Genomic DNA, 14,049 nt, shown 5'->3' with positions numbered 1-14,049 from the left:
TAAGGAAGTAGCTAAGGTGTAAATGAGGTCACAAGGGTGGTGCCCTGATCCAAGAGAACTAGTGTCCTTATAAGAAGACACCAGAGGGGCGCCTGGGTGGCTCAGTCGTTAAGCGTCTGCCTTCGGCTCAGGTCATGATCCCGGGGTCCTGGGATCGAGCCCCGCATCGGGCTCCCTGCTTGGCAGGAAGCCTGCTTCTCCCTCTCCCACTCCCCCTGCTTGTGTTCCCTCTCTCGCTGTGTCTCTCTCTGTCAAATAAATAAATAAATAAAATCTTAAAAAAAAAAAAAAAAAAGAAGACACCAGAGAGGGGCACCTGAGTGGCTAAGTCAGTTGGGCATCTGACTCTTGGTTTTGGCTTGGGTCATGGTCTCAGGGTCATGGGATCCAGCCCCACATCGGGCTCTGTGCTCAGCAGGGGGCCTGCTTGAGGATTCTCTCTCTCCCTCTCCCTCTGCCCCTCCCCTCACTCATGCACGCACACTCTCTCTCTAAAATAAATAAATTAATTTTTTTTAAAAAAGAAGAAGACACCAGAGAGTGAGCTCTCTTGCGCATTCTCTCTCCTCAAATGTCAAGGAAAGGCCGCATGAGGACACAGGGAGAAGGCAGCCATCTGCAAGCCAGGGAAAGAGCTCTGAGCAGTAGTCCAACCGGCCAGAGCCTTGATCTTGGACTTCTAGCCTCTAAAACTAGGAGAAAATAAATGTTTGTCATTTAAGCCACCCAATCTATGGCATTTTGTTATGGTAGTCTGAGCTGACTAATACACACCCATTGCATGTATCACATATATAATAGTACCAAAGACCTGGATAAAAGAATATGTTCATTTACCAGCCATGGCCCTGAACACCTACTTCTCCATTTCCAAAAATAAAACTCAACGTACTGAGTATCTTTATTGAGGTACTGGTTACACAAGTATATTAATTTTGTGAGAATTATGTGTACCTTTTTGAATATATACTTAAATAAAAACTGACTTAAAAAATAAAAATCTGAAGTTTGAACATCTGGGTCAGTTACGTTCATTTTGTCATAGGTGTAATTTGGTAGAAAGCAAAAGAAATGTAGAACCAACCCACACCCTACTTTTCCAGGAGCTGAGAGTGGACTCAACTCCTGCTCAACAGAAACGCAGAATAGCAGACTCTGATTCTAGCTGTCCCATACCACCAGGAAGATCTCCTAGGGGCATCAACAACATGCTATTTCTGTATTCCTTGTCAACCATTAACCCCACCATCTCCACTTCACCTTTGGAATATGAACTAGGCTAAAGGTTCAAGAAGGCCTCCAGTGGTCAAGTATGAAACTTACGAGGGTACGTGTTCATACACATATGTACGAGTGCATGGCTGAGGATCTGCCAGTAGATTGTGGTGAAGCAAAATCCTGATGGCCCACTAGTGCTCTTACCTTTATCCATCCATTCAGCAAAACTGTCAAAGCAGCAGGTAAAGGCGGAAGAGGACAGAACCATCATTAAGCACAAAATTGCCCTGTGTGTTATGTACACACTTGTAACAAACCCTTCATCTTCTTCTACCCCTTCTCCTTATGACACGGCGTCAAAGCTTACAAAGAGAGTAGAGTATATGAAATATACATATACTAAGGGTGTGTATCCTAAAAGCACTGCAATGGCTGCCAATGGGGAGAGAACAGGAATGAAGACTGGCCATGAAGAGGAAGAGAATGAACAAATTAAAACCAATGGTGGGTTTGCTGTGAAGAGAAGATTATATTCCGCTCTTTTTCCTCCCACACTTCCCATCCAGCTCCTCGGGTAATCCTTTAGGCTTGGCTCTTGCCTTCAAGGAGCTCCTGACCCAGCACCGATGCCACGACTCAAGCGGAAGGAGGGTGACATGGGCAAGTCACTTCAGAAGAGCAGGATAACACCATCCAGGGTAGGGTGCCCCCAGAGAGCAGTGGGATGGAGGGAACAGGGTGGAGGAAGGGAGAGAATAAAACCACCTACTTTTCCGCTGCAATAGCAGCTTCTTCAAAAAGCTCCTCCTGGCAGTACATTTTGAGTGCTAGATCGAATTCCTGAATCTGCTCAAAGCATCTGAAAGCATCTTTGTAGCACTGGCTTCGCTTATAGTAACAGGCAGCATCTTTTATCTAGGACAGAGTAAAACATACTCTTAGAGTATTCATAGCATAACCTTTTATCTTAAAAATAAGCCAACACCATGAATAGTATTGTCTGCCGTTAGGATCCAGTGAAAAACACTAAGACATAGGTAATATTAGGAAAACAAATTCTTTATAGGGAGAAAAACAAAGTTAAATCCCAACTTCACACCATACACAAATTTAACCTTTAGATAGGTCAAAGATCTAAATGCGAAAACTATTGGAAGAAAATGTATGACAATATCTTTGTGACCCTGAGGTAAAGAAAGTCCTCAACAAAACCCAAAACACTCAAACATCAGGGGAAAAACTGATGGTTTCGATTATATCATAACTGTTGAACAAAGGGCATGTGAAACAAAGTTAACAGAGAGAAGACAAACATTAACATCTAGACCAGCACTGTCAAATAGATCTTGCTGTGAAGATGGAAATGTTCTACAACTATGCTAGCCAATATGGTAGCCACTAGCCACGTGTGAAGAGTAAGTACATGAAATGTGGGTAGCGTAAAGGAGGAACCAAATGTTTTATTTCATTTCATTTTCATCAGTTTTAACCTTATTTTCCACCTGTGGTTAATGGCTACTATATTAGACTGGACAGGTCTAGAACATTAAATGGATTCCTACAACCACAAGAAAAAGACTCCTGGAAACCCAGCAGAAAACTAGGTAAAGGATATAAAGTGGCAGGTCACGGTGGAGGGAAACTTGAATGACTAACAAATCAATAAAGAAGCTCAACCTCACTAATAAAGAATTGTGAATTAAAACCACAGTGAGACACATCCATGAAGTCTGCAAAAATTAGAAAATCAGAACCCATTGAATGTGGTCAAGAAGGTGGGGCACATGGAACCCTAATGCACAAACTGGCACCGCTGTTCTAGAAAGAAAAGTGGCTTCCACTTTCACCTAGTGAAATTAAGTACATGCATACCCTAGGGCCAGCAAGCCCACTTCTGGCAGCACCCAGGACTGGAAGGAGACACGCTATGCCACAGTCCTGTATGTGGCAGCAGGGAGTTGGTGGTAACTTGGACGTTCACCACTAGCGAAATGGATAAGTCAAAGGCAGGGATGCCCGTTCTGGATTACTATCAGGGGTCAGAAACCTGGCCAGACCTTAACACTATAGCAGGGCGTGGAAAAAGTTAAAACAAAAACAAAAACAAAAACAAAAAACACAAAAATATGCCATTTAAATAAGCTTAAAATATATATGTATAGAAAATATTACTATTTGCTCTTCACTTAAGCATGCAAATGGGGGCTCCACATTAAATGCACTGGAATGACTGCTGGTGAGGAGAGAATGGGAACGGAGAGCAACCATGAAGAGGAAGAGGATGAACAGACGAAAACCACCAGTGGGTTTGCCATGGACACAAAATTCTATCTCACTCTTCCTCCCACACTTCCAGCCAGCCCCTCGGGTAATACTTTATGCTTGGCTCTCCCAACGTTTGCCCAAATTCCCTTCCCACCACCTCCAGCACCCTCATGGCAATCCAAGCCACACCATCCAGCCTCGGCCTGCTCCCCACTGGCCTGTCTGCTTCTACTTTTGCTGCCTACACACCTCCTCCCAGAGCATCCAAACGATGAGCTCCATGTCGCTCCTGCAGTCAGAACCTTCCACCGGCTCCCTGTCACCTCTGGACAAAATCCAGTCCCAACCATGGACTTTGAGGCCCTACCTGATTTGTTCCTGCCACCCCCTCTTGCTCATTGTACCACTTCTACCCACTCACTCTGTTCTGGCCCAACCAGCTCTCTTGCTATTTCTCGAGCTCCCCGACACGCTCCCACCTTGGAGGGCTCTTGCCTGCAAGGATGCTTGGCCTGCGATGCCCTGCAGCACTGCTCACAGTCTCTGCTCAAAAGGCAGCTCCCTTAACTATAGAGAACAAACTGAGGGTTGGAGGTGGGTGGGGGATGGGCTAGACGGGGGATGGGGATTAAGGAGGGCACTAGTGATGACGGCACCCGGTGTTATATGTAAATGATGAACCACTGAACCACTCTACTCCTGAAACCAATATTGAACTGTAGGTCAACTAACTAGAATTTAAATTTAAAAAAAGAACAAACAAAAAAAGGCAGCTCCCTGCCCACCCCCTGCCTAAAACAGCGGCACCTGACACCTCTCTCCCCTGGTCACCTGGCCTCAACAGCACGGGCATCTCCTATGCTTCTGGCTAGTCTGTCATCCCTCTCCCACACTAGGAAGGCAGAGGCCCCTGCGTTGCCACCTGCTGGCCACTGAGCACCCAGAGTGCCTGGCACCCAGTAAGGGCCCATCTCTTCATGTTGAATATTTCATTTCAAAATTCTACTCGCGGCACCTGAGGTCCAAAGAGAAAACAAAATCAAAGTGAAACAAGACAAAACACATATGCCAGACCCTCTAGTAAATCTGAGCTGGCTTTTATTTCTCTAGACAATCTACACCAAGTGCCAAAATACAAAGAAGATTCAGGTATGAGGTTCTTCTATGTCCAGAGACCTTACAGAGCAGGGAGCATCTAGACCCATCTCAGCCACATGAATACAACCCCATCTCTTGTCCTCTCCTGATGATGCTGATTACTCAGAAGGAAAACCCCCAAGTGGGAATGCACGTCCTCTTAGGTGCCAAGCTTGTGCCCAACCAGAGAGAGAACAGAGGGCTGGCTCTAAGCGGCAGCCCCCTGCTCTGCATGTCTGCTCCCTGAGGGGAAGGGTCCCCACCTACCATCTAGAGCAAGGGCCTTGAGAGGTTTCCAGGGAAACCAATGTCTCTCTCAGGCAAGAAATAGGTGAGGCAGAGGAATCCCTGCAAAAAAAGTCTTATACCCCCAGGGCCGCCTCACAAACATTTCTTTGCGAGGGTAGCACACATCTGGGGGCTAGGAACACGGAGGCAATTTGGTCTAAGGATGTTGACAAAGACTGCTGCCAAGCTGATCAACTTGAATCGTGCTGGTTAGTTTGGTGGGAGGACCACATGAGGTTTGAGGCTGGCTCAGGTTGGACCCCCTTCCAGGGAGGAGCCTGAGCAAAGAGAGAGATCAGCCCCTTCCCTGGGTGGGGCTTGGAGCTGCTAGAACATACTGGGGAGAGGAAGGAGAAGAGGCTGCCACCAGAGGTCAAGCCTGTGGAAGGGGAAGGAAACAGGGAAGGCTGTGTTTCCAGGAGCAGAGTGGCCTCCACATTTTGAAGACACTGAAGTCCCAAGGAAGGGAACATAGGCTGTACTAATGGCCTCCTGGTCCCTGGGCCTCCTATTTTCCGAGGAAGAGCTTGCCAGGCTGGGGGTGGGGGGGTGGGCAACGTGAGTAGGGAGGAGATCTCTGACTCAGTCATGGCAGGCACTGGTACACAAAAGGGGACACAAAGGCTTAGGCTGGTTCCCTGTGGCCATCACCACTTAGGGTCCAGGTGGTGGCACGGGAGACTGAAGGGTTGGCGACCAAGGAACATGGTAAGGTTGGAAGCTATCCTAGTTCCTAGGATCTTAGGACCCAAACTCCCACCCGCCCTGAAATCCTTATCCCATCCCCATCTCCCACACCCTAACAAGTCACATCCCCTAATAAACAGGGAGCAGGGCAGGCACACCAGGAGGGCCTTACGATCTTTACACGGACTTGGGGCCACACTTCAAAGTCCCCGGTAAGTGCCACCCCCACCCCACCCAATGCCCAGGGTGCTCTGAGGATCCAGGAGCTACTACATTTCACAGAAAGATGTGGAAACCCACCCCCCTCTTGGAGGGGCATAAAGCCCCTACCCCCGGGGCGGGGGGTTCAGCAGCCCCAGCTGAATCGTGTGAGGTCTAGCATGGTGGCTATAGTTACCACTGTATTGTATATTTGAAAGTTACTAAGAAAATAGATCTTAAAAGATCTCATCACAAGAAAAAAAATTTTGTTAACTCTGTATAGTGATGGACGTTAATGAAACTTACTGTAGTGATCATCTCACAATACATACATGTATCAGATCATTAGTTGTATACCTCTAACTGATATCATTTTACATGCCAATTATATCTCAATGAAAAAGACAAAGGAATCACTAAAAAAATCATCACCGATTGGAGGTTACGGCAATGCCAAAGTGCTGTAACAGTCTCTCACTGGTTACTTTCATCTTCTGTGTTAATCTTGTTGCAGACAAATAAAAATCTGTGGCCCACCACCAGCCTGCCGACCACTCTGTGAGTAGCTAAGTTCTAATCAGCGGCTATATCTGACAGCGCTGTGATGATGGAAATATTCTAGAACAATGAGCACTTGAAGTGTGGCTAGTGAGACTGAGGAACTGTATTTGTAATTTTATTACATTTTCATTAAATTATAAATTAAATAGCCACGTGTAGCTAGTGGCTGCCAGATTGGTTGGTGCACATATAGAACAATTACTGAGAACACAGAAAAACCACTATGTCAATGCCAGGCCATTCACACAGGCAGACTCCAGACTGAACATGGAGGACAGGAAGGCAGGAATATTCCAAAACCCACCTCCCCTTTGATTTGAACAATTGGGGGCGCCTGGGTGGATTAGTGGTTAAGCGTCTGCCTTCGGCTCAGGTCATGGTCCCAGGACCCTGGGATCGAGCCCCGCATCGGGCTCCCTGGTCAGCGGGAAGCCTGCTTCTCCCTCTCCTACTCCCCCTGCTTGTGTTCCCTCTCTCGCTGTGTCTCTCTCTGTCAAATAAATAAATAAAATCTTTGATTTGAACAATTGGCCTTCCTGTGATTAACATCAGGTCGCAAACGTTCACACGGATGTGGACACGCATGCGCGCACACACGTCTCTGGAGCCACGTAAACACTCGGGCAAGTGGAGAAAAGATGGCTGCCCTATAGTCTTCAGAGCCGACCTCTCCCTCTTTGGAGGCCCGGAGCCCCTCCCTGACTCAAGCAGGGGCTGAGGGAGCCCAGTTCTCCCAGCGGAATGCAGGCTAGGCCCGTACCTTCCCCAGCCTCTCGCACAGCTGGGCGGACAGCTGGAACTCCTTGGCGTAGCTCAGGCACTTAAGGGACAGCTTTGGCTCCTTGCACTCCAAATAGGTCTTGGCCAGTTCCAAGTACTCCACCTGCTTCTCCCTGGAGGAGGGAGAGAAAACAGAGTACCCATGGAATGGTGACCTAGCCCCAACAGATCCCACCAGCTGATCTCACCAGAGCGGCCCTGAGATGACCCCCGAGACTCTTACTTGGGGCTGACTTTCTTGGATTTCATGTTCAGGGCGGTGTTATGGGCCAGCGCCAACTTCTCCTTCTCAAATGCACCTCCTTTCTGGTAACACTTGGCGGCAACCTAAAAGAGGCAAAATGTCTTGATTCCCAGCAAGGGAATGGAGGTGACATACAGAACAAGGGTTAAAGCACACGTGCCATGTTTGCACTGACAAGGCAGTGAGTCTCATCCCACATCCCAGCCCAGCCTGTGGGGGAGCAGGAACGTGCTGATGAGCTAAAAAAGAAAAAAAAAGGCCTCACAGGATAAAGCCCAGTAATGTTACCCGCGAACACTTCCCACTCAAAGGTTCCTTTTGAAAGCACCCAGAGAGGTACCTGGGTGGCTCAGTCGGTTAAGCGTCTGCCTTTGGCTCAGGTCATGGTCCCAGGGTCCTGGGATCCAGCCCCGCATCGGGCTCCCTGCTCAGCGGGAAGCCTGCTTCTCCCTCTCCCTCTGTTCCTCCACCCCTGCTCGTGCACACGCTCTGTCTCGCTCTCTCTCTCAAATAAATAAAATCTTGAAAGTGCCCAGAATCCATGGAAAAGCTATACAGGATATATTTTTATAAGCCGCCATAATTAACACCCTCACTTAATCTTCCAATAGCCATGTGTGAGAAGTTTCATCCTTCTCATTGTATATAGTAACAAAAACACAGAGCCATGGGCCCAAAGTCACCCAGTGGCTCTTCTGGGCCCCACACAGGTTCTCTCTAGACGGTAACTATAATGGCTAACCAACAGTCTTGGTGAAACAGCCGCAGCACAGAAATGGGGGTAGGGATGGGGATGGAGATGGTGTCACCACACATCCCAGAAGATAACTGGCTAGAGCCCTGGGTCATGCAGGTCTGTGTTAGCAGGTAGAAAGTGGGCAGACGAGCATCACAGGAATGTTGCCTGGACCCCCATTCCTGCCAGCAGAAAGCTGCTTTTCTAAAGCAGGAATGCTGACACCATGTCTCAAAGCACAGGCTATAGGGCAGAAAGTCATGTCTGGTCCAGCATGTAAAGATTAGGTCTCAGTGTGGGCAAGGGAAGGATTAAGTAGACAAGATGACATCTTGTTCCCTCAGGCTCTTTGCTTCAGCTTCCCCAGCCTCATGGGCCTCCTTGCATTCCCATGACCTGTGCCACACTCTTTCCCACCAGAGGACTTTTGCACATGCTACTCCTTCTGATTGAAATGCTCTTCCACCCCTTCTCTGTCCAGTTAACTTCATTCATCCTATGGGCCTTAGCTCAAGGCTCCTACTTAGAGCAGCCTTCCCTGGCCTCCCTGTCCAGGACAGGTGGTTCTAGGAGCAACTGGTCTCTCCTCTGTGATACCTGCAACAGCTGGGGCTGGACACTCTTCTGAGTGCCTGTCCCGCTCACCATCACATCCCTGCAACCTAAACACGGTGTTTGGCCCACAGCTCCACAGGGATTTGTTGAATCAATCAATCTCAAGTGATTGCCATTTGTATGGTGGTTCTGGAACATTCACTGACATGTAGCCAAAAACTTAATAAACCACCTGAGTCCTGAAGCCCTTTAGCAGAATCAAAATAAAATCAGGTGAGGGGAAGGCTTTTTATAACATTCTCATCTGTGCCAATTCCCATAAAAAAAGGATTTTAGATTCAAATGTTCAAAAGCCTCTTGTAAAGGATAAAGAATTGGAAATCCACGGGCAACACATATGGGTTAACACCAACAGTGTTCTGAAAGGAATAAAGGGAAAGGCTATCTAGTTTTCCAATTTCATATCCATACCTGCTGGCCATATCATCCCGCCCTTCCCTCCCTGCTCCTCCCCCGAAAAAGGATCTTGGTTTTACAGCAGCAGCCAAGTTTTAACAAGGATGGGCAGAGAAGAAAGTTTCAGAGCTCCGTCAACCTCCAGCCGCTAAATACTACAGATTTATGCAAACGCTTGGCAGACACGCCCAAACACACAATGGCGCGATTCTGTTCTCTCACCCTTTAGGGCTGACTGCAAGGTGGCGACGGTACTTCAGTCCTCCCTGTTTCCGCCCACGCCCCTTTACCGTGTAATTCTGCAGCTTCTCCCACCCATGCATAGACATGCTGCCTATGACCCCTCCCTTCAGATCTGGGCCATGACCTGCTCAGGCCAACAGAATGTACCAAAAGCGACAGAGGGCCAGCTCTGAGGCCAGGCATCAGGGGGGCCGCTATGCTCCTCTGCTCTTTGAACGCTGCTGGGGCACCAGGTGAACAAGCCCAGGCTCACCCGCTGGAGGATGAAGTGCACGTGATTCAGGAACCCCCTTCACCCCGATCATCCGAGCCAAGAGCCCACCAAGCCCCAGAAGCAGACCTGCTTGTGGACTGGTTGCTGAGTTCAGACGTGGGTCACCCGGCTGAGACTACAGGAGCCACTCCGCTAAATCCGGCTGTTGGTTACCGGCCCACAGGGCACCCCTCTCCCTCCCTTGCGTGATGGCAGAACCTGCCTCCGACGAAGGGCTGAAACTGCAGGATGGGACTGCTCTCCCAGACTCCCTGGCAACAGGCATGGGCACGTGACCTAGTACCGAGCAGTGAGATGTAAGAAGTCCATGGGGAACTTCACGATAAAGAGAGAGACCCCCAAGAAGAAAAGCCTCCACCCTTCAGCCCTGCTTGCGATGCTGCCAAAGGAACAGGCTGCATGGCCTGCTGCAGTCATTGTGCTTCTGACAAGCCGCAGATGACACAAGGAAGAAATGGAACGAGACAGGGCCCGTGATGAGTTTGTTGAGCTGAAGGTGTCCGTGCCTTGCAGGGGGAGACATCATCACCATTGCATCCTGGGAAACACACACGCCACGGTCCCCAACCGGAAACTGTGTGATGTGTAGGGATGCTGACCGTCGGGAGAGGGATGGGGCTCTTCACGCTGGTTTCATTATTTCCAGAGGACTGGCAGAGATAACACTGGCTGGAAGAATGCTGCTCAAGCTCACTAGGATGACTTGTGGCCCAGAATTGGTCAACTGAGTCTAGTGACGAAGCTTAACCCCTGCTCACCAGACTCAGCTTGGCAGTCAAGTCTATGTCAGATCAAATTTGAAAAACATGAAAAACAAATGACCAATCTGTGACTATTTTAAAATGTGGTGGGACGACAGCAAAAATGTTTAAACACAGAGCACAAGAAGGAAAGAAAATAAGCAGAGGGGTTTGTCGGCGGGGCAGAGGTCATGACCCTCCATTTTCCTGCAAGTCATGCCGACACTTGGCCACGGTGGAGGGTTGTCATGCTTGCCCTGGAGAAGGAGCTGGGCAAGGAGCTCTCCTCATCGCAGGGTAGCCTGATGTTTCCGAAGAAGCACACGCACCACAGCCTTCGCCCTATCCTGCTGGCAAGGATGATGGTGGAAAACCTGCCTGTGAGGCCTGATAAGGTCACCAGTCACAAAGACCTCCCCCGCTGGCTCCCAGCCCGGCTCCTTACCTTCCAGCACTGGTGTTTAGCGTAATATTCTCCTTGTGCGATCCACTCCTCAGGCGTTGAGGTCTTAACAAACATACTGTCATCAAAGTCTAAAATGAAAAAAAAGTGGGTTTGCTTCTCTGGGTGTTCATCCCCTTAAACTTGTCCTTATGGGCTGAAGTCTGCCCCCTCCCCCACCCCAAAAATGCATATGTTGAAGCCCTAAACCTCAATGCCTCAGAATGTGGACTATATTTGGAGGCAGGGCCTTTAAAGTTGTGATGAAATTATAACAAAGCCATTCAGGTGAATCCTAGTCCAATCTATGTCCTTACAAGAAGAGGAGATTAACACACACAGAAAGAGACACCAGGGGCTCACATGAAGGAAAAGCCATCTACAAGCCAAGGAGAGGGGCCTCAGAAGAAACCAAACCTGCTGACACCTTGATCTTGAACGTCTTGCCTCCAGTACTGTAAGACAATACGGTTTGTGGCTTTATTACGGCTGCCTGGCCAAACAAATACACCTGTGTTGTCTTTCCAGGATTCTTTTTTTTTTTAATTTTTTATTGTTATGTTAATCACCATACATTACATCATTAGCTTTTGATGTAGTGTTCCGTGATTCATTGTTTGTGCATAACACCCAGTGCTCCACGCAGAATGTGCCCTCCTCAATACCCATCACCAGGCTAACCCATCCTCCCACCCCCCACCTCTAGAACCCTCAGTTTGTTTTTCAGAGTCCATCGTCTCTCATGGTTCGTCTCCCGCTCCGATTCCCCCCCTTCATTCTTCCCCTCCTGCTATCTTCTTCTTTTTTTTTTTTTCTTAACATATATTGCATTATTTGTTTCAGAGGTACAGATCTGAGATTCAACAGTCTTGCACAATTCACAGCGCTCACCATAGCACACACCTTCCCCAGTGTCTATCACCCAGCCACCCCATCCCTCCCACCCCACCCCCCACTCCAGCAACCCTCAGTTTGTTTCCTGAGATTAAGAATTCCTCATATCAGTGAGGTCATATGATACATGTCTTTCTCTGATCGACTTATTTCGCTCAGCATAACACCCTCCAGTTCCATCCACATCGTTGCAAAAGGCAAGATCTCATTCCTTTTGATGGCTGCATAATATTCCATTGTATACATATACCACTTCTTCTTTATCCATTCACCTGTCGATGGACATCTTGGCTCTTTCCACATTTTGGCTATTGTGGACATTGCTGCTATAAACATCAGGGTGCACGTACCCCTTCGGATCCCTAGATTTGTATCTTTAGGGCAAATACCCAGTAGTGCAATTGCTGGATCATATGGTAGCTCTATTTTCAACTTTTTGAGGAACCTCCATACTGTTTTCCAGAGTGGTTGCACCAGCTTGCATTCCCACCAACAGTGTAGGAGGGTTCCCCTTTCTCCACATCCCCGCCAACATCTGTCGATTCCTGACTTGTTAATTTTAGCCATTCTGACTGGTGTGAGGTGGTATCTCATTGAGGTTTTGATTTGGATTTCCCTGATGCTGAGCGATGTTGAGCACTTTTTCATGTGTCTGTTGGCCATTTGGATGTCTTCTTTGGAAAAATGTCTGTTCATGTCTTCTGCCCATTTCTTGATTGGATCATTTGTTCTTTGGGTGTTGAGTTGAAGAAGTTCTTTACAGATTTTGGATACTAGCCCTTTATCTGATATGTCATTTGCAAATATCTTCTCCCATTCTGTCGGTTGTCTTTTGGTTTTGTTGACTGTTTCTTTTGCTGTGCAAAAACTTTTTATCTTGATGAAATCCCAATAGTTCATTTTTGCCCTTGCTTCCCTTGCCTTTGGTGTTGTTTCTAGGAAGAAGTTGCTGCAGCTGAGGTCGAAGAGGTTGCTGCCTGTGTTCTCCTTTAGGGTTTTGATGGACTCCTGTCTCACATTTAGGTCTTTCAAACATTTGGAGTCTATTTTTGTGCGTGGTGTAAGGAAATGGTCCAGTTTCATTCTTCTGCATGTGGCTGTCCAATTTTCCCAACACTATTTGTTGAAGAGACTGTCTTTTTTCCATTGGACATTCTTTCCTGCTTTGTCAAAGATTAGTTGACCATAGAGTTGAGGGTCCATTTCTGGGCTCTCTATTCTGTTCCATTGATCTATGTGTCTGTTTTTGTGCCAGTACCATACTGTCTTGATGATGACAGCTTTGTAATAGAGCTGGAAGTCCGGAATTGTGATGCCACCAACTTTGCTTTTCTTATTCAACATTCCTCTAGCTATTCGGGGTCTTTTCTGGTTCCATACAAATTTTAGGATTATTTGTTCCATTTCTTGGAAAAAAGTGGATGGTATTTTGATGGGGATTGCACTGAATGTGTAGATTGCTCTAGGTAGCATTGACATCTTCACCATATTTGTTCTTCCAATCCATGAGCATGGAACATTTTTCCATTTCTTTGTGTCTTCCTCAATTTCTTTCATGAGCATTTTATAGTTTTCTGAGTACAGATCCTTTGCCTCTTTGGTTAGATTTATTCCTAGGTATCTTATGGTTTTGGGTGCAATTGTAAATGGGATCGACTCCTTAATTTCTCTTTCTTCTGTCTTGTTGTTGGTGTATAGGAATGCCACTGATTTCTGTGCACTGATTTTATATCCTGCCACTGGACTGAATTCCTGTATGAGTTCTAGCAGTTTTGGGGTGGAATCTTTGGGTTTTCCACATAAAGTATCATATCATCTGCAAAGAGTGAGAGTTTGACTTCTTTGCCAATTTGGATGCCTTTGATTTCTTTTTGTTGTCTGATTGCTATGGCTAGGACTTCTAACACTATGTTGAATAGCAGTGGTGATAGCGGACATCCCTGCTGTGTTCCTGACCTTACGGGGAAAGCTCTCAGTTTTTCCCCATTGAGAATGATATTCACTGTGGGTTTTTCATAGATGGCTTTTATGATATTGAGGTATGTACCCTCTATCCCTATTCTCTGAAGAGTTTTGATCAAGAAAGGATGCTGTACTTTGTCAAATGCTTTCTCTGCATCTATTGAGAGGATCATATGGCTCTTGTTCTTTCTTTTATTAATGTATTGTATCACATTGATTGATTTGCAGATGTTGAACCAACCTTGCAGCCCAGGGATAAATCCCACTTGGTCATGGAGAATAATCCTTTTAATGTACTGTTGGATCCTATTGGCTAGTATTTTGGCATTCCTCTGGCTATTCGGGGTCTTTTCTGGTTCCACAGAA

General features: G+C 47.2%; 1 protein-coding gene across 4 annotated transcripts in view; it reads right to left on the bottom strand.

Moving 5' to 3' along the window:
• TRANK1 (tetratricopeptide repeat and ankyrin repeat containing 1) overlaps positions 1-14,049 on the bottom strand; it is a 100,317-nt gene that overhangs the window by 7,377 nt on the left and 78,891 nt on the right. For all 4 annotated transcript variants that reach the window (XM_032409026.1, XM_032409025.1, XM_032409027.1 and 1 more), the window contains 4 exons: positions 10,831-10,919; positions 7,361-7,464; positions 7,118-7,250; positions 1,988-2,133 (listed from right to left, as the gene is read on the bottom strand). In XM_032409026.1, coding sequence (XP_032264917.1) covers positions 1,988-2,133; positions 7,118-7,250; positions 7,361-7,464; positions 10,831-10,919 — 472 coding nt within the window. The remainder of the gene's footprint in view (positions 1-1,987; positions 2,134-7,117; positions 7,251-7,360; positions 7,465-10,830; positions 10,920-14,049) is intronic.

This window comes from Phoca vitulina, unplaced genomic scaffold, assembly GCF_004348235.1.
Source record: "Phoca vitulina isolate PV1807 unplaced genomic scaffold, GSC_HSeal_1.0 scaffold10, whole genome shotgun sequence".
NCBI lineage: Eukaryota > Metazoa > Chordata > Mammalia > Carnivora > Phocidae > Phoca > Phoca vitulina.
This window is presented reverse-complemented; position numbering and strand designations above follow the sequence as displayed.